This window comes from Pleurodeles waltl, chromosome 4_2 (assembly GCF_031143425.1).
Source record: "Pleurodeles waltl isolate 20211129_DDA chromosome 4_2, aPleWal1.hap1.20221129, whole genome shotgun sequence".
Classification (NCBI taxonomy): Eukaryota; Metazoa; Chordata; class Amphibia; order Caudata; family Salamandridae; genus Pleurodeles; species Pleurodeles waltl.
Window position 1 is genome coordinate 71,667,667 of NC_090443.1, and position 21,660 is coordinate 71,689,326.

Here is a 21,660-nt window from a genome sequence, read left to right on the forward strand (position 1 = left end):
TCCCGTTTGGCCTAAAGTCAGCTCCCAGGATATTCACCAAATGCCTAGCGCCAATCGCAGCTTTCCTCAGGAGGAGAAAACACCAGATATTTCCATATCTCGACGATTGGCTGATAAAAGCAAACACCTACGCAGGAGCCCGCAGATCAACAAGAAGGTGCGTTTCCTTGCTAAGCAGTTTAGGTCTCACCATCAACTGGGAGAAGTCCAAACCTCTACCAGCACGCAGAATCACCTTTTTAGGGGTGAACCTGGACACGCAATCCACCATGGCGTGTCCCACAGTAGAGAGACAACAGAAGTTACTGACTCTAGCAAAATCAATACAGGGAAGAAACTGTATTTCTGTTCGCCTTTTCAAATCCTTGTTGGGCACGATGTCATCATGCATACCTCTGGTTCCTCTCTGCAGACTAAAAATGTGACCGCTACAGGAGCCACTCAACCTTCAATGGCTCCAGAATTCAGGAAGCTTCGAAGATCGGATAAACATAACCCCAGCAATAGCTAAAGCTCTGACATGGTGGTCTCAAAAGCATCATCTGTCCATTGGACTTTCCTTTCTACATCGTCCAGCTCCGTGGACCATCACTACGGACGCATCTCTGGAGGGCTGGGGACCCGTGTTGCAAGATCTTCAAGTAAGTGGCCACTAGAGTTGAGTGATGCACATCAATCTGCTAGAGCTCAGAGCAGTTTATCTCGCTTTGCAGGCTTTTCTTCCAAAAATAGCAGGATCAGTGTAAGGAAATGCCTCCTTGGCATGGTTACCCCCTGACCTTTTGCCTTTGCTGATGCTAAGTTATGATTTGAAAGAGTGCTGGGACCCTGCTAACCAGGCCCCAGCACCAGTGTTTTTTCCCTAAACTGTACCTTTGTCTCCACACTTGGCCCAACCCTGGCACTCAGGTAAGTCCCTTGTAACTGGTACCAAGGGCCCTGATGCCAGGGAATGTCTCTAAGGGCTGCAGCATGTCTTATGCCACCCTTGGGACCCCTCACTCAGCACATGCACACTGCCTCACAGCTTGTGTGTGCTGGTGGGGAGAAAATGACTAAGTCGACATGGCACTCCCCTCAGAGTGTCATGCCAACCTCACACTGCCTGGCAGGGTGCACTATACCACAGGTGAGCACTATGCACCTACAGTGTCTAAGCAAAACCTTAGACATTGTAAGTGCAGGGTAGCCATAAGAGTATGTGGTCTGGGAGTTTGTCAAACACGAACTCCACAGTTCCATAATGGCTACCCTGAAAACTGGGAAGTTTGGTATCCAACTTCTCAGCACAATAAATGCACACTGATGCCAGTGTGCAATTAATTGTAAAATACACCCAAAGGGCATCTTAGAGATGCCCCCTGAAAACATACCTGACTTCCAGTGTAGGCTGACTAGTTTCTGCCAGCCTGCCACACACCAGACATGTTGCTGGCCACATGGGGAGTGCCTTTGTCACTTTGTAGCCAGGAACAAAGCCTGTACTGGGTGGAGGTGCTTCTCACCTCCCCCTGCGGTAACTGTAACACCTGGCGGTGAGCCTCAAAGGCTCACCCCTTTTGCTACAGCACCACAGGGCATCCCAGCTAGTGGAGATGCCCGCCCCTCCGGCCACTGCCCCCACTTTTGGCAGCAAGGCTGGAGGAGATAATTAGAAAAACAAGGAGGAGCCACCCACCAGTCAGGACAGCCCCTACGGTGCCTTGAGCTGAGGTGACTCCTGCTTTTAGAAATCCTCCAAGTGGAGGATTCCCCCAATAGGATTAGGGATGTGCCCCTCTCCCCACAGGGAGGAGGCACAAAGAGGGTGTAGCCACCCTCCAGGACAGAAGCCATTGGCTACTGCCCTCCCAGACCTAAACACCCCCCTAAATCTAGTATTTAGGGGCACCCCAGAACCTAGGAAACTAGATTCCTGCAACCTTAACAAAGAAGGAGGACTGCTGACCTGAAGCCCTGCAGAGAAGACTGAGACGACAACTGCCTTGGCCCCAGCCCTACCGGCCTGTCTCCCAACTTCGAAGAAAACTGCAACAGCGACGCATCCAACAGGGACCAGCAACCTCTGAAGCCTCAGAGGACTGCCCTGCACCCAAGGACCAAGAAACTCCTGTGAACAGCGGCTCTGTTCAACCCCAGCTACTTCTTGGCAACAAAGAAGCAACTTCCAAAGACTTCACGTTTCCCCGCCGGAAGCGTGAGACTTCACCCTCTGCACCTGGCACCCCCGGCTCGACCTGCAGAAAACCAACACCTCAGGGAGGACCCCCCGGCGACTTCGAGCCCGTGAATAACCAGAGGCGACCCCCCCCTCACCCCTGAGGCCCCACAGCGACACCTGCAGAGTGAATCCAGAGGCTCCCCCTGACCTCGACTGCTTGTAACAAGGGACCTGATGCCTGGAACCAGCACTGCACCCGCAGCCCCCAGGACCTGAAGGAACCGAACTCCAGTGCAAGAGCGACCCCCAGGCAGCCCAGGTGGTGGCTGATCCAAGGAGCCCCCCCCGTGCCTGCCTGCATCGTTGAAGTGACTCCCGGGTCTCTCCATTACTTCCTATACAAAACCTGACGCCTGTTTGCACACTGTACCCGGCCGCCCCTGTGCCGCTGAGGGTGTACTTTCTGTTCCTTCTTGGGTCCCAATCGGTGCCCTACAAAACCCTCTGGTCTGCCCCCCCGAGGACGCAGGTACTTACCTGCTGGCAGACTGGAACCAGGGCGCCCCTGTTCTCCATAGAAGCCTATGTGTTTTGGGCACCTCTTTGACCTCTGCACCTGACTGGCCCTGAGCTGCTGGTGTGGTGACTTTGGGGTTGCCTTGAACCCCCAATGGTGGGCTACCTATGCCCCAACTTTGAGACTTGTAAGTGTTTTGCTTACCTTCAAAACTAACCTTTACTTACCTCCCCCAGGAACTGTTGATTTTTGCAGTGTCCACTTTTGAAATAGCTTATTGCCATTTTTACTAAGACTGTACATGATATTGTTTCCATTCAAAGTTCCTAAAGTATCTAAGTGAAGTACCTTACATTTAAAGTGTTTAATGTAAATCCTGAACCTGTGGTTCTTAAAATATTTTTTTTTACCTGTGTGTACAACAAATGCTTAACACTACCCTCTGATAAGCCTACTGCTTGACCACACTGTCACAAAATAGAGCATTAGAATGATCTGTTTTTGCCACTATCTTACCTATAAGGGGAACCCTTGGACTCTGTGCACACTATTTCTCACTTTGAAATAGTATATACAGAGCCAACTTCCTACAATCAGACGTGGTAATAAGAACAGTCAACACCACTACGAGGCATTACCTCAACAAACAAGGAGGCACGAGATCTCTCACCCTCTCAGGGAAGCCCAAAGAATTTGGAATTGGGCCTCGCAGCAAGGCATCAGACTCACAGCAGTGCATTTGCTGGGGATAGAGAAAAAGATAGCGGACTCGCTCAGCGGCAAAGATCGAGCTGCCAAGAGTGGGAGCTGGACCAGTCCACAGTGGCCTACATCTTTTCCCAGTGGGGAACGCCAACAATCGACCTGTTCGCCAGCAAGTGGAACGCCAAATGCCAGTACTTCGCAAGCTGGCATCACCAAAAGGATTGTGGAATGCGTTTTCCATAGTTTGGTCAGACATCTTTGCTTACGCCTTTCCTCCAATCCCATTGATCCCAAGAGTCCTCATGAAGATGAAGGCAGAGCCGTGCATCCTGATATTGATAGCTCCGTACTGGCCTCGCCAACACTGGTTTGCAGAGCTTCTTCTTTTATCAATGAAGCCTCACATTCCACTGAAACCGTCTCCGCACTTACTAACAATGAACAAAGGGCAAATATCGCACCCGGATCCTCAGTCGATGCGATTGTCAGCATGGCTCCTGGGCAAAGGGAGTTTGCACATCTGAATATCCCACAGGAATGTAGGGACATTTTGTCCAGAGCTAGAGCAGATAGCACTAATAAGACTTATTCTTGCAAATGGAAAAGATTTTGTTTCTGGTGTCACCATCGGCAAATTGATCCACTCATCACCGCCGGAAGAAATATTGCCATATTTATTGCATTTAGCTCAATCAGGCCTGGCGCATTCTTCCATAAAGGTACATCTGGTGGCAATAGCATCATACAGGCGTTCAGACTCTTCACCTTCGCTGTATTCCTCTTGTTTAATCAAACTATTTTTTAAAGGACTTTTCAGGGTCTTTCCGCCATTCAGACCTCTCCTCCTCCCTCGTGGAACCTGAATATTGTTTTAGCACAGATAATGAAGCATCCGTTTGAACCGATTCATCGAGCCTCTCTGAAATTCCTTTCTTGGAAGGTTGCTTTACTGGTGGCTCTCACTTCAGCCAGACAGGTCAGTGAGATACAGCCCCTCTCCATACAGGAGCCGTTCTTGCAGATTAAACAAGACAAACTACTGCTGCGCACAAACCCACATTTCATCCCGAAGGTCCCTTCAGACTTCCACATGAACGAGCCCTTAGTTTTTAAAAACTTTTTTCCACATCCATCTACTCCTGCGGAAAGATCATTACACTCTTTAGACGTTAAGAGATGTGTTCAATTCTACTTGGACAGAACTAAGTCCTTTCGCCGCTCTAATCAATTATTCGTAGCTTACATTGCACCCAGACGTGGTCATCTGCTCTCCAATCAGAGCATAGCCAGATGGATCGCCTCAGCCATTCGATTCTGCCATCAAGCAGTGGGCAAACCACTGCATTCATCAGTCCGTGCTCATTCTACGCGGGCGGTCTCTTCCTCAGCAGCGCTGTTTGCGGGGGTTTCCCTGCAAGACATTTGCAGAGCAGCAACATGGAAGAGCTGCCATACATTTACAAGACATTACTGCTTGGAAGCACTATCTCAGGGAGGGGTGGCAGTGGGTCAAGCAGTCCTCAGGAACCTCTTCATGTGAAGGTAAGCCATCTCTTTCATCCCTCCATCCTAGATCAGGTATGCACATTGTTTGTCTGTTATTTTCTGATACAGATACAATTGTTTTCATGTTTTTGGAAAAAAAAAAAACAGAGAAAAGGGAGAGAAGTAAAGATGGGGTTGACAGACGGTATTTTGTTTGAAGTATTCCTATATATATATATATATATATATATATATATATATATATGCACATATATATTATATATGCAGGTGTTTTGTGACATTCATGGCTACAATTTTACAATGTGCATAAGTACTGCTTGCTACTCTGATTCAAGCATGTGAATCTATGAAAGTTCCAATACTGGAGTAAGAAAATTAGTTACTTACCTGTAACTGTAGGTTCGATGGCATCTGTCGCTGTAGATACACATGGTCTGCATAGCTCGCCATCTGGTGTTGGGTCGGAGTGTTACAAGTTGTTTTTCTTCGAAGAAGTGTTTTCGAGTCACTGGACCGAGTGACTCCTCCTTCTGTGCTCATTGCGCATGGGCGTCGACTCCATCTTCGATTGTTTTCTTTCCGCCATCGGGTTCGGACGTGTTCCTGTCGCTCCGAGTTTCGGAACGGAAAGATAGCTGAAAACGGAAGATTTTCGACGGTATTGTTGCGATCCGGATCGAGATAAACACATACGACAACGCATTGAACATCGAAGCGCTTCGGTGCCCTTCGGGGTAGATTTCGGCACACCGTCGGGGCCTAGTCGGCCCGACCGCGTGGAGAACAACGCTGATGGAACGGACCCCGTTTCGATTCTGCCCTGAATGCCACAACAAATATCCCTATACGGACCAACACTCGGTCTGTAACCTGTGCCTGTCACCCGAGCACAGCGAAGAATCCTGTGAGGCCTGTTGGGCGTTCCGGTCCCGAAAAACTCTGCGCGACCGTCGAGCGAGAAGACTGCAGATGGCGTCCACGCCAAAGGAGCATCGACAGTTCGAAACAGAAGAGGAACAGGAGGAATCCTTTTCCATCCAGGATTCAGACTCCGACGAACTCGACAATACAAAAACTGTGAGTAAGACGTCGAGATCAGAAATTAAAAAAGGCAAAAAGGCCCAGGGGACGCCACTGCCAACCGACCATGGCTCAACCCAAATTCACGGTGACCAACAATCGGCACCGAAAAAGGCCCATTCAGTGTCGATATCGTCCGACTCCGGTCGAGACACCGGCACGCAGCCTCCTCGGGACCGAGAGAGTGCTAAAGAGAAGCATCGACACCGAGAGTTCGGTGTCGACACGGATCGACGCCGAGACAGTGGCGCCGAAGACCATAGAGACAACAGGGTTTTCGGAGCCGAAAAAAGCACCAACAGACCCAGTTTCAGGCTCCTATACTGAAGAACTTTCTATGTCTTCACAAATGAAAAGACACAGATTCGAACAGGAACTGCAATCCACTGAAGTGGATCACACGCAAAAGCGTATCTTTATTCAGCAGGGGACAGGGAAGATCAGTACCCTTCCACCTGTCAAAAGAAAGAGAACACTTCAGTTTGTAGCACGAGAGGCTCCTCAGCACCAAACAGCAAAGACAGTAACACCTCCTCCCTCGCCTCCACCTGTAACTCCGGCTTCGCCAACTTACACCCCGTCACATTCGCCAGCTCACACCGCCATGAGCCACGACGACCAAGATCAAGACGCGTGGAACTTGTACGATGCACCAGTGTCTGATAACAGCCCAGACACATACCCAACTAGGCCATCACCACCTGAGGACAGCACAGCCTATTCACAAGTGGTGGCTAGAGCAGCTCAGTTCCATAATGTGGAACTACACTCTGAACAAGTAGAGGATGACTTTGTATTTAACACCCTCTCCTCCACCCACAGCTCCTACCAAAGCCTGCCTATGCTCCCAGGCATGCTACGCCATGCAAAGGAGATCTTCAAGGAGCCAGTTAAAAGTAGGGCAGTAACGCCTAGAGTGGACAAAAAGTATAAGGTGCCTCCTACGGACCCTGTATTCATCACCTCTCAGCTGCCACCAGATTCTGTGGTGGTAGGGGCTGCCAGAAAACGGGCAAATTCACACACTTCTGGGGATGCACCTCCCCCAGATAAAGAAAGCAGAAAGTTCGATGCAGCCGGGAAGAGGGTCGCTGTCCAGGCAGCAAACCAGTGGCGCATCGCAAACTCACAAGCGCTGCTAGCGCGATACGACAGAGCCCACTGGGATGAGATGCAGCATCTCATTGAACATCTCCCAAAAGATCTACAAAAAAGAGCAAAACAGGTTGTTGAAGAGGGTCAAAACATTTCCAACAATCAAATACGCTCCTCTATGGATGCAGCAGACACAGCCGCAAGGACCATTAATACGTCGGTTACCATCCGTAGGCACGCATGGCTCAGAACGTCTGGATTCAAGCCAGAAATTCAGCAGGCAGTACTTAACATGCCAGTAAACGAAAAACTTCTGTTCGGTCCGGAGGTCGACACAGCCATAGAAAAGCTCAAAAAGGACACTGACACTGCCAAGGCCATGGGCGCACTCTACTCCCCGCAGAGCAGAGGATCTTATACCACCTTCCGCAAAACACCTTTTAGAGGAGGGTTTCGGGGTCAGGCCACACAAGCCAGTACCTCACAGTCCGCACCGTCCACCTACCAGGGACAGTACAGGGGAGGCTTTCGGGGCCAGTATAGAGGAGGGCAATTCCCTAGGAATAGAGGAAGATTTCAAAGCCCCAAAACCACTACCAACAAGCAGTGACTCACACGTCACTCACCCCCCCCACACAACACCAGTGGGGGGAAGGATAGGTCAATATTACGAAGCATGGGAGGAAATAACTACAGACACATGGGTCCTAGCAATTATCCAACATGGTTATTGCATAGAATTCCTGCAATTCCCTCCAGACATACCACCAAAATCACAAAATTTATCAAAACACCATTCACAGCTTCTAGAGATAGAAGTTCAAGCACTACTGCAAAAAAATGCAATAGAATTAGTACCAAGCACACAAATAAACACAGGAGTTTATTCACTGTACTTCTTGATACCAAAAAAGGACAAAACACTGAGACCAATTCTAGACCTCAGAGTAGTAAACACATTCATCAAATCAGACCACTTTCACATGGTCACACTACAAGAAGTGTTACCATTGCTCAAAAAACACAACTACATGACAACCCTAGACCTCAAAGACGCATATTTCCATATACCAATACATCAATCACACAGAAAATATCTAAGGTTTGTATTCAAAGGAATACATTACCAATTCAAAGTATTGCCTTTCGGTTTAACAACCGCTCCAAGGGTATTCACAAAATGCCTAGAAGTAGTCGCTGCACACATCAGAAGGCAGCAAATACATGTATTCCCGTATCTAGACGACTGGCTAATCAAAACCAGTTCGCTCACACAATGCTCAAACCACACAAATCAAGTCATACAAACCCTCTACAAACTAGGGTTCACCGTCAACTTTGCAAAATCCAACATTCAGCCAAGCAAAGTACAGCAATATCTAGGAGCCATAATAGACACGACAAAAGGAGTAGCAACGCCAACTCCACAAAGAATTCACAATTTCAACAGAGTCATTCAACACATGTCTCCAAATCAAACAATACAAGCAAGAACAATACTACAGCTCCTAGGCATGATGTCCTCATGCATAGCCATTGTCCCAAACGCAAGACTGCACATGAGGCCCTTACAACAGTGCCTAGCCTCACAGTGGTCTCAAGCACAGGGTCACCTTCTAGATCTGGTGTTAATAGACCGCCAAACTTACCTCTCGCTTCTATGGTGGAACAGTATAAATTTAAACAAAGGGCGGCCTTTCCAAGACCCAGTGCCACAGTACGTAATAACAACAGATGCTTCCATGACAGGGTGGGGAGCACATCTCAATCAACACAACATAAGAGGACAATGGAACATACATCAAACAAAACTGCATATAAATCATCTAGAATTATTAGCAGTTTTTCAAGCACTAAAAGCTTTCCAACCAATCATAACCCACAAATACATCCTTGTCAAAACAGACAACATGACAACGATGTATTATCTAAACAAACAAGGAGGAACACATTCAACGCAGTTAAGCTTATTAGCTCAAAACATATGGAAGTGGGCAATCCACGATCAAATTCGCCTCATAGCACAGTTTATTCCAGGGATCCAGAATCAACTGGCAGACAATCTCTCTCGAGATCACCAGCAAGTCCACGAATGGGAAATCCACCCACAAATTCTGAACACCTACTTCACACTCTGGGGAACACCTCAAATAGACTTATTTGCAACAAAAGAGAACGCAAAATGCCAAAACTTCGCGTCCAGATACCCACACAAGCAATCCCAAGGCAATGCCCTATGGATGAACTGGTCAGGAATATTTGCTTACGCTTTTCCTCCTCTCCCTCTCCTCCCTTATCTAGTAAACAAATTGAGTCAAAACAAACTCAAACTCATTTTAATAGCACCAACGTGGGCAAGACAACCCTGGTACACAACACTGCTAGATCTTTCTGTAGTACCCCACATCAAACTGCCGAACAAACCAGATCTGTTAACGCAACACAACCAACAGATCAGACACCCAGATCCAGCATCGCTGAATCTAGCAATCTGGCTCCTGAAATCCTAGAATTCGGACACTTACAACTTAGCCAAGAGTGTATGGAGGTCATAAAGCAGGCCAGAAGGCCATCCACTAGACACTGCTACGCAAGTAAGTGGAAAAGATTTGTTTGTTACTGCCATCATAATCAGATACAACCACTAGACGCAACTCCAAAACATATAGTAAATTACTTGCTCCATTTACAAAAAGCAAAGCTAGCCTTCTCTTCTATTAAAATACACCTTGCAGCAATATCTGCATACCTGCAGACTACCTATTCAACTTCCTTGTATAGGATACCAGTTATCAAAGCATTCATAGAAGGTCTTAAAAGAATTATACCACCAAGAACACCACCTGTTCCTTCATGGAACCTAAACGTGGTCCTAACAAGACTCATGGGCCCACCTTTCGAACCCATGCACTCTTGCGGAATACAATTCCTAACCTGGAAAGTTGCCTTTCTCATCGCCATTACATCTCTGAGAAGAGTAAGTGAAATTCAAGCGTTCACAACACAGGAACCTTTTATACAAATACATAAAAATAAGGTCGTCCTACGACCTAATCCAAAATATTTACCAAAAGTTATTTCACCGTTCCATCTAAATCAAACGGTAGAACTACCTGTTTTTTTCCCACAGCCAGATTCTGTGGCTGAAAGAGCACTACATACATTAGATGTCAAAAGAGCATTAATGTACTACATTGACAGAACAAAGAACATCAGAAAGACTAAACAGCTATTTATTGCATTCCAAAAACCTCATGCAGGTAACCCAATATCAAAACAAGGTATAGCCAGATGGATTGTTAAATGCATCCAAATCTGCTACCTTAAAGCAAAAAGACAACTGCCCATTACTCCCAGGGCACATTCAACAAGGAAAAAAGGTGCTTCAATGGCCTTTTTAGGAAACATCCCAATGCATGAAATATGTAAGGCAGCCACATGGTCTACGCCTCACACATTCACCAAACACTACTGTATAGATGTGCTATCCGCACAACAAGCTGCAGTAGGTCAAGCTGTATTAAGAACTCTATTTCAGACAACTTCTACTCCTACAGGCTAAACCACCGCTTATGGGGAAATAACTGCTTACTAGTCTATGCAGACCATGTGTATCTACAGCGACAGATGCCATCGAACTGAAAATGTCACTTACCCAGTGTACATCTGTTCGTGGCATCAGTCGCTGAGATTCACATGGGCCCACCCACCTCCCCGGAAGCCTGTAGCAGTTCAGAAGTTACCTTCAATTTTGTACATTTGTATATATATTATTTAAACCTTTAATAGGTACATACTTACACATTTCATTGCGCGGGCACTATTACTATAGTACAACTCCTACTTCACCCTCTGCGGGGAAAACAATCGAAGATGGAGTCGACGCCCATGCGCAATGAGCACAGAAGGAGGAGTCACTCGGTCCAGTGACTCAAACACTTCTTCGAAGAAAAACAACTTGTAACACTCCGACCCAACACCAGATGGCGAGCTATGCAGACCATGTGAATCTCAGCGACTGATGCCACGAACAGATGTACACTGGGTAAGTGACATTTTCATTCTCCAGTATTGGAATCTTTCATAGATTCACATGCGACCCACCCACCTCCCTGGAGAAGCTCACTTTCACCTTTCTCTCTCTCTTTTCCTATCTTTAACGCACTTGTGCTTAGAAAATCTGAGGTGCTGGAGCTTCTCTCAGGAGGATTCTAGAGGGTGGTGTCGTCTGATTGGTGGATGCTCAAGTTTGGTCCTTTTCCTAAAATGACTCTGATAGACTGTTAAATTGAAGAGGCCTCAGGCCCTTTTGTTAATATATTTCAACACTACTTGTGTAAATTGTACCGGGGGCTCCCATCTCGACGACGGGAAATGATTCAAGCATGTGAATCTATGAAAGATTCCAATACTAGAGAACTATAGTTACAGGGAAGTAACCAATTTTCTGCTCGACCACACTACCACAAAATAGAGCATTAGTATTATCTAATTTTGCCACTATCAACCTCTAAGGGGAACCCTTGGATTCTGTGCACACTATCTCTCACTTTGAGATAGTATATACAGAGCCAAGGCCTGGACATTCGGAACAGCTACTTTGGTTTTTTGGTCCTGCAGGACTTCCTAGTATGATCTTGGTTCGCAGCCCACCACCGAGGATGGCATTGCTTGGGTATCTATTCTAAGGTAAGGAATTTGCAACTAGAAGTCTCTATCAGATGTACAAGTTACTTATCTTTAGTAACGAAATATCTGTTAGAAACATACTCTAGTTGCAGATTCCTTACCGCCTACCCATCCTCCCCACTTGCGAACTGATTTCTAGGGTCAGGGATTCCCCCTTCAGGTGCTTAGCTCTGGCGCACCAATCTCAGTGTTCTTAGTGGCTCTGCGCTTTGCTATGGAAAGTCGTTAAAAGAAAATTACATCACTGCGCAAAGGTGGCGTCTATGTACCACTCCCGACGTCATCACGGCAACTACGATGCCAACTACGCCCACGGGGTCGACCAACGCCACCTACCGACGTGCAAGGGTGTTGCTCGAAGAAAAATCTCTGGATCCAGTCTGACGCTTTGGGGGGGAGGGGTGGGGGGAGGGATTCTAAGTTAAGGAATCTGCAACTAGAAAATGTCTCTACCAAATATTTTGTTACCGAAGGTAAGTAACTTGTACTTTAATTCACAAACAAAAGTTTTAAAAAATGTGTGTATGTATATATATGTTCGATGGCATGTGTAGCTGCAGATACACATGCTGTGCACATCCCGCCATCTGGTGTTGGGCTCGGAGTGTTACAAGTTGTTTTTCTTCGAAGAAGTCTTTTTTCGAGTCACGAGACCGAGGGACTCCTCCCATTTCGACTCCATTGCGCATGGGCGTCAACTCCATCTTAGATTGTTTTTTTTCCGCCATCGGGTTCGGACGTGTTCCTTTTCGCTCCGTGTTTCGGGTCGGAAAGTTAGTTAGAATCTCGGAAAAATCGCCGGTATTGTTTGCGTTCGGTATCGGGTTAGTTACAACAGATCGGCACCGAATTAAGAAGAGCTCCGGTGGCCCTTCGGGGTTTTCTTCCATCCCCGTCGGGGTCTGGTCGGCCCGGCCACGTGCCTCTTCAAGGCTGATGGAACGGACCCCATTCCGCTTCTGTCCAAAATGCCATAACAAGTATCCATATACAGATCAACATCTGGTCTGTAACTTGTGTTTGTCACCAGAACACAAGGAGGATACTTGTGAGGCCTGTCGAGCGTTTCGGTCCAGGAAGACACTCAGGGACCGAAGAGCAAGAAGACTGCAAATGGCGTCGGCGCCGACAGGACAAAAGCGTTTCGAGGAGGAGGAAGAAACATTCTCCACCCAGGAGTCGGACTCTGAGGAGATCGATCCCGAGGAAACGCCGAAAACCGTGAGTAAGACGTCAAAACCAAGAACTCACGAGAAAAGCGCTAAAGCCCAGGGGATGCCACCGCCAACAGGCCATGGCTTAACCCGAAAAGTAGGTGACCGTTCATCGGCACCGAAAAAGGGCGAGCTGGTGTCTAAGTCATCCGACTCCGGTCGAGATACCGGCACACAGCAATCTCGGGCCCAAGATAGTGGCTCAGAGAAGATTCGGCACCGAGACACCGAAACGGGTCCGCACCGAGAGAGCACAATGCCAAAAGTAAAAAAAAAGGTTTTGTCAGAGCCGAAAAAAGCAGCCGAAAAGGTTTCGGTACCGAAATATCCGGCCTCGGAACCGAAAACAAGTTCCTACACTGAGGAACAAGGACTGTCCACACAAATGAAGACACATAGATTTGGACAGGAATTACAGGCAATAGAGCCAGATCACACACAAAGACGGCTCTTTATTCAAAAAGATACAGGGAAGATCAGCACTCTTCCTCCAGTCAAAATGAAACGCAAGCTTGCCTTCCAAGACAAAGACAAACAGCCACACGCAAAGGTGGCTAAACAAGTAACACCGCCACCATCCCCACATCACTCTCCGCAACCATCACCGGTAGCCACTCCACCAATGATGCAATCCCCAACTCATACAGGAATAAGTCAAGATGACCCTGACGCATGGGACCTTTATGACGCACCAGTGTCAGATAATAGTCCAGAATGCTATCCAGCTCAACCATCGCCACCAGAGGAGAGTACAGGCTACGCACAGGTGGTGTCGAGCAGCTGCATTTCATAATGTCAGCCTTCATTCAGAGCCCATTGAAGACGACTTTCTTTTTAATACACTGTCGTCCACACACAGCCAATATCAGAGTCTTCCTATGCTACCTGGAATGCTAAAACACTCCAAACAAGTGTTTGAGGAGCCTGTTAAAGGGAGAGCCATTACTCCAAGAGTAGATAAAAAATATAAACCGCTACCAACAGACCCAGTGTACATTACACAACAGCTAACACCAGACTCTGTTGTAGTGGGAGCAGCGTGCAAAAGAGCCAACTCTCATACTTCAGGAGATGCACCACCTCCAGATAAAGAAAGTCGAAAATTCAATGCTGCAGGGAAAAGGGTGGCGGCACAGGCAGCAAACCAGTGGCGTATTGCAAATTCGCAAGCTTTGCTAGCCAGATATGATAGGGCCCATTGGGATGAGATGCAACACCTTATTGAACATTTACCCAAGGAGTTCCAAAAAAGAGCGCAGCAAGTAGTAGAAGGACAGGGTATCTCCAATAATCAGATACGGTCAGCAATGGATGCTGCAGACACAGCTTCTAGAACTGTCAACACAGCTGTAACAATAAGGAGACATGCATGGCTGCGTACATCAGGATTTAAACCAGAGATACAGCAAGCTGTGCTGAACATGCCATTCAACGGACAGCAGTTGTTTGGGCCGGTGGTGGACACTGCAATCGAAAAACTTAAGAAAGACACTGACACGGCCCAAGCCATGGGTGCACTCTACTCCCCACAGAGCAGAGGCACATTTCTAAAGACACAATTTCGAGGGGGGTTTTGAGGGCAAACCACAGAAGCCACAACCTCACAAACAAAGCCCACTTACCAGAGCCAGTATCAGCGGGGAGGTTTTCGGGGACAATATAGAGGGGGACAATTTCAAAGGAATAGAGGAAAGTTCCCAAGTCCCAAAACTCCTCCAAACAAGCAGTGACTTCAAGGTCACAAATCCCCAACACATAACACCTGTCGGGTGGAGACTAACCAAGTTTTACAAACATTGGGAGGAAATAACAACAGACACTTGGGTCTTAGCAATTATCCAGCATGGTTATTGCATAGAATTTCTCAAATTCCCTCCAAACATTCCACCGAAAACACACAATATGTCAAAACAACATATAGATCTTCTAGGACTAGAAGTTCAGGCATTGCTACAAAAAGAAGCAATAGAGTTAGTACCAAAACAACAAATAAACACAGGAGTTTACTCCCTGTACTTTCTGATACCCAAAAAAGACAAGAGTCTGAGACCTATACTAGATCTCAGAACATTAAATACCTACATCAAATCAGATCACTTTCACATGGTTACATTACAAGACGTAATCCCAGTGCTCAAACAACAAGACTACATGACAACACTAGACCTAAAGGATGCATATTTCCATATACCAATACATCCTTCACACAGAAAATACCTAAGGTTTGTATTCCAAGGGATACATTACCAATTCAAAGTGTTGCCATTCGGAATAACAACTGCACCAAGAGTTTTTACAAAATGCCTAGCAGTAGTAGCTGCACATATCAGAAGGCAGCAAATACATGTGTTCCCGTACCTAGACGATTGGTTAATCAAAACCAACACGCTAAGACGGTGTTCACAACACACAAAATATGTCATAGAAATCCTCCACAAACTAGGTGTCTCAATCAATTACACAAAGTCACACCTTCTGCTGTGTCAAACACAGCAATACTTAGGAGCAACAATCAACACAGCAAAAGGGATTGCCACTCCAAGTCCGCAAAGAGTTCACACATTTCACAATGTGATACAGACCATGTATCCAAATCAAAAGATACAAGTCAAACTGGTGATGAAACTACTAGGCATGATGTCTTCATGCACAGCCATTGTCCCAAACGCAAGGTTGCACATGCGGCCCTTACAACAGTGCCTAGCATCACAATGGTCACAAGCACAGGGTCAGCTTCTAGATCTGGTGTTGATAGACCGCCAAACATACATCTCGCTTCAATGGTGGAACAGTATAAATTTAAACCAAGGGCGGCCATTCCAAGACCCAGTGCCACAATACGTGATAACAGATGCTTACATGACAGGGTGGGGAGCCCACCTCAATCAACACAGCATCCAAGGACAATGGGACATACAGCAAAAACAGTTTCACATAAATCACTTAGAACTGTTAGCGGTATTTCTAGCGCTCAAAGCATTTCAACCCATAATAAGACACAAACACATTCTTGTCAAAACAGACAACATGACAACAATGTATTACCTAAACAAACAGGGAGGCACACACTCGACACAGTTGTGTCTCCTAACACAGAAAATATGGCACTAAGCGATTCACAACCACATTCGCCTAATAGCACAATTTATTCCAGGAATTCAGAACCAGTTAGCAGACAATCTCTCTCGGGATCACCAACAGATCCACGAATGGGAGATTCACCCCCAAATACTAAACACTTACTTCCAAATGTGGGGAACACCACAAATAGATCTATTTGCAACAAAAGAAAACTCAAAATGCCAAAACTTCGCATCCAGGTACCCACAAGATCAGTCTCAGGGCAATGCGTTATGGATGAGCTGGTCAGGGATATTTGCTTACGCTTTTCCCCCTCTCCCACTCCTTCCATATCTAGTAAACAAATTGAGTCAAAACAAACTCAAACTCATACTAATAGCACCGACATGGGCAAGACAACCTTGGTACACAACACTACTAGACCTCTCAGTAGTACCTCATGTCAAACTACCAAACAGACCAGATCTGTTAACACAACACAAACAACAGATCAGACATCCAAATCCAGCATCGCTGAATCTAGCAATTTGGCTCCCGAAATCTTAGAATTCGGACACTTAGACCTCACACAAGAATGTATGGAGGTCATAAGACAAGCTAGGAAACCTACCACTAGACACTGCTATGCAAATAAGTGGAAAAGATTTGTTTATTACTGCCATAATAATCAAATTCAACCCTTACACGCATCTGCCAAAAATATAGTAGGATACTTACTACAATTGCAAAAGTCAAAGCTAGCTTTCTCTTCAATAAAGATACATCTGACCGCAATTTCAGCCTACCTGCAAATTACGCACTCAAATTCATTATTTAGGATACCAGTCATAAAAGCATTTATGGAAGGCCTAAAGAGAATTATACCACCACGAACACCACCAGTTCCTTCATGGAACCTCAACATTGTCTTAACACGACTCATGGGTCCACCTTTTGAGCCCATGCACTCTTGTGAAATGCAATATTTAACATGGAAAGTTGCATTTTTGATTGCCATCACATCTCTAAGAAGAGTGAGTGAAATTCAAGCATTTACCATACAAGAACCATTTATTCAAATACACAAGCATAAAGTAGTTCTACGGACAAATCCAAATTTTTACCAAAAGTGATCTCACCGTTCCACTTGAATCAAACGGTAGAATTACCAGTGTTCTTCCCACAGCCCGATTCTGTAGCTGAAAGAGCACTGCATACATTAGACATCAAAAGAGCACTAATGTACTACATTGACAGAACAAAACTAATTCGAAAAACAAAACAACTATTTATTGCTTTCCAAAAACCTCATACAGGGAATCCAATTTCTAAACAAGGCATTGCTAGATGGATAGTTAAGTGTATTCAAACCTGCTATCTTAAAGCAAAGAGAGAGCTGCCTATTACACCAAAGGCACACTCAACCAGAAAGAAAGGTGCTACTATGGCCTTTCTAGGAAATATTCCAATGAACGAAATATGTAAGGCAGCAACATGGTCTACGCCTCATACATTTACCAAACACTACTGTGTAGATGTGTTAACGGCACAACAAGCCACAGTAGGTCAAGCTGTACTACGAACATTATTTCAAACAACTTCAACTCCTACAGGCTGAACCACCGCTTTTGGGGAGATAACTGCTTACTAGTCTATGCACAGCATGTGTATCTGCAGCTATACTTGCCATCGAACGGAAAATGTCACTTACCCAGTGTACATCTGTTCGTGGCATTAGTCGCTACAGATTCACATGCGCCCACCCGCCTCCCCGGGAGCCTGTAGCCGTTTAGAAGTTGATCTTGAACATTTGTAAATTTGTAAATATATTACTTTAAACTTCATTATGTACATACGTATTCACTCCATTGCATGGGCACTATTACTAGCATACACAACTCCTACCTCACCCTCTGCGGGGAAAACAATCTAAGATGGAGTCGACGCCCATGCGCAATGGAGTCGAAATGGGAGGAGTCCCTCGGTCTCGTGACTCGAAAAAAGACTTCTTCGAAGAAAAACAACTTGTAACACTCCGAGCCCAACACCAGATGGCGGGATGTGCACAGCATGTGAATCTGCAGCGACTAATGCCACGAACAGATGTACACTGGGTAAGTGACATTTTCCATATGTGTGTGTGTGTATGTATATATGTGTGTGTGTGTATATATATATATATATATATTTTTTTTTTTTTATTGGAATGTTGGAGCTTTTCTAAATTCAATTGATGCCACTCATTTTTCATACCGTATTCTGTGTGATGCAATGCTGCTGCTCCCACAAATCAGGATACTTTCTATATCTTTGGCACACTATTTCAAACTCCTACAGATTTACAGAACGTTTTAAAATATTCAGTTCATTTTGCTTCTTTATTTATATACACTCTATTCATCTGTTAATATTATTTAGTTTTCTTTGCAGCCCCGGACCCACTGAGTAGGCTTTGCGGACCCACTGGGGTTCCCTGGACCATAGTTTAAGAATCACTGATCTAGGGTAATCCTAAAAATCTGTTCCTGATTTGACTGTCCTGGACTTGCATTGAACACCTCAGAGTTAGCGGAATGTGATCATAAGGATTACTAATTGTTGAACCTGGGAGGTTGTGCTTTGAGGTCAAGCGCGAATTCGAAAGGTCATATGCGCCAGTTCTCCGATACTTTATTCTTGATGTCGGTGAATTAGGACTAAAGCGTTACATAGTTTGTTCACACATGTCTCTCCTCCCTAGCTTCACCGACAGCACCTTCTCCCGTTAAAGACAGTGAGGAACCCTCTGAGGTGTCCGAGCCAGCCAACATAACGATGGAACCTGGTCCAGAGCGAGAGGAGAGTGCCAATAGGTAAGGTGGCATGGGCTGCAATCGAGCAGTGGCCTAAAATGTTTTTTCTATTTCTGAAAATCTTCTGCAGGACATAAATAGCTTCGATGGGACTAGTCCCGACTTGGTGTCTTGCTCTAAATCATGTCTCAGCCGAAAACTCTACTGATATGTACTGCCTCAGTGTAGGTTCTGTGTACCCCCATAATGTCCTTTCTAAGATGTGCTTGACAGTATCTGATGTCGCCCAAATGCACATACAATGACACTTGTATTTTATCTGGTACAGCAGGGAGGGCAATGCCTCGCTGAAGCCGGCCAACAAGAGAAGTCGACTGATTGATAGCGATGATGATGATGAAGTCGAAGGCAAAGGTAAAGGTGTGTTCTCTCATTTCCAACTCTGGGGGTGAATAAGAGCTGTCTTAGTGCTGTCTGCCTGCTTTGTTGGAGGTAAAGCGGCCTCCTGGAAGGTCAGATTGTACTGGTACAGTTTACACACCTGCAATTATGTGAGACAGGGATAGTACGCCGAGCCGCAAGATATGCTAGTGTCCCAAAAATGCCAGTAGAACTATCTAGGATAGAGCGGGTTGCATGTTACACTCTGCCCTGTTTAGAGGCACTTCGTTGCCTAACTAATTGTTTAACTATTCCCCCCCTTCAGATGATGTGATTGAGCACCATGGGAACGAAGAGGACTCTGATTCTGAAGAAAGCCACAGGCCAACTAAGAGGAAGCGACTAGTCCTCGATGATGATGATGAGGATGAAGACTGAAAATGGAATCAACAAAGTGAAGAATCACTTCCCAGCGTCGTAGCATCTGTTGTTTGGATACTTTTGCAATACGTGCGTGCATCCCAATGAGCTCCTAGTCACTTGACAGGTCGTCTACTTTGCACATGGTGGTTTGAGTTACTTTTGTTGTCAAGACGGGAATAAGTGTTGAATTCAAAGGTGGTCTTTGAGCTCTTTCGGTGCCCTCACTATATTGTAGCTCACTAAGCCTCTACAAGTAAGACTCTGTGCAATGGCCCGCTGGCAGCTTGTCCTGATACCACACAATGTTGAGAGCTTCCATATCAGCCTGGTGCCAGTTCACCAGTAGAACCTCGTGGTAGTCCCTGGCGGATTGATGGCTCTGCTATAATTAGTGAGCACATTTCTAGTCTGTGCCATGAGATCATGCAGCATCATTGCTCACGTTCACTGCAGTACGAGATGTTTACTCTTGGAGCCGGATGTCGCTGTGGATAGGAGGTGTGTCAAGCTTTTATCTTTACTTTCAGCAGCTTTCTGTGACATTTGCCTTTTTTGGCTGCGCTGTCAAACACTGCCTCTACCTACATCCCACTGGCCCTCCTGCTTCAGATGTAAGTAGTAGGTCAGGGTTGGGGTCTTCTTAACCTGCATCATCAGTGTTCACAACCTCTATGATCAGTGGTTTGGGCAGAGGAGTATGGGTCAATCAGGGGTGTGTACTCACTGCTTCCTTTGCCCTAATCACCGTTCCTGGCACTTGGTCTACCCCAAAGGTCTCAGTGGCACGGCCTTGGGTCTGTAGAAGCCTCATCTACCTTGCTGTCCACTCGTGTTTCGGTTGTGTCGAGGTGACTGTCTTGGTCATCCTGTGGTTTGAATAGAGAGCTACAAAAGTTCACTGGTTTTAAAGAAAACAAAAACGAAACGTTCATCTGAGTTTCTGGCACAGCCTGGGATGTCGACTTACACACCCCTCCGCACTCACCCATGTGCCTCTGAGCCACCTGCCGAGCAGTGCTGGGGGTCTGGGTAGGATGCCTGTAGGGCATGTTTTACTCGAGTCCCCGATCATTTGTGGAGGGGCGCCCCCTCAGTGAAGGAAGGGAAGCTTAAGAACTCACAATTGTAGAACGTATGTGGTTGACTTGCCCTAAAATTAGCGCTGTTCTTAGTTCCTGACATTCATTGTTGCTAATTGAATAATATCCCTCATAAGGAAAAAGGGTGTGCGCGCGCGCTTGTGCATGTTCGTTGGTGGGTGCAGCAGGGGAGCTCGGAAGGGCATCTCCATGCTGGCTCACGGCCTCCCCTCCATTGTCTAGATCGTAGCAGAGCTTTGGCACACACAGAGTTGTAATACTGGTTGTGGCGTGACCTTAAGCCCCCCCCCCCCCCCCCCAAGGCATTTGTTCCTGGCAGCCATCCTGGCCGCTCATCTATCACTTGGAATCAAAGCAAAGGGAGAACTATGTTTTGAAAATGAAACTGAGATACATTTTATATTGTCTTTTATAATGTTACAGTTTTCCCTTTTGTGGTTTAATCAACTGTTCTCTGTGTTAAGGTGTCTCAGTAATTTTATTTATGGTGTAAAGTAATTCAAAATAAAGTGTCCTTTTTTGTACATTTCAAGTCGATGCATTCTTACTTAGATGTATATGTTTTTTTGCTCTAGCGTTAGCAGTGCGTTTTGGCACCGGGTAATTCCAGGTGTGGACAGGGGATTGTGGCAATGCCACTTGGCATTAAGGCAAGTGTGGTTGGTATGAACACTGAAAGTGAATCTCTTAGGGTCAGGATTTATAACTTTCGGAGTCCTATTCATAATTTGTTTATATGCAGCTTGCTTCTTATACAAGCTGGTTTACTGTGCACGTGTCCACATGCATGAAGGGAAGGCAGACTCCCTCCTAAACGAAAAAGAAACCAACCAGCTTTCACCAAAAAGATGGCCGTGATGAGACGTTCACCCAAGTGAGACAGGGTAATAGAAGAAACTGTGTAGAATGTGAGGGCCGGTTCAAAATGTAACTTATC

At 46.0% G+C, this 21,660-nt stretch overlaps 1 protein-coding gene across 9 annotated transcripts in view; it reads left to right on the forward strand.

Moving 5' to 3' along the window:
* TIMELESS (timeless circadian regulator) overlaps nucleotides 1–21,255 on the forward strand; it is a 361,230-nt gene extending 339,975 nt beyond the window's left edge. For 5 of the 9 annotated variants that reach the window (XM_069230703.1, XM_069230697.1, XM_069230696.1 and 2 more), the window contains exons 27-29: nucleotides 18,768–18,879; nucleotides 19,148–19,239; nucleotides 19,526–19,780. In XM_069230703.1, the coding sequence (XP_069086804.1) occupies nucleotides 18,768–18,879; nucleotides 19,148–19,239; nucleotides 19,526–19,638 (317 nt within the window). In that variant the 3' untranslated portion in view covers nucleotides 19,639–19,780. Of the gene's footprint in view, nucleotides 1–18,767; nucleotides 18,880–19,147; nucleotides 19,240–19,525 lie in introns of all 9 variants that reach the window. The other 4 variants (XM_069230700.1, XM_069230699.1, XM_069230701.1 and 1 more) reach the window with 4 other exon arrangements.
* Nucleotides 21,256–21,660: the final 405 nt, after the last annotated feature.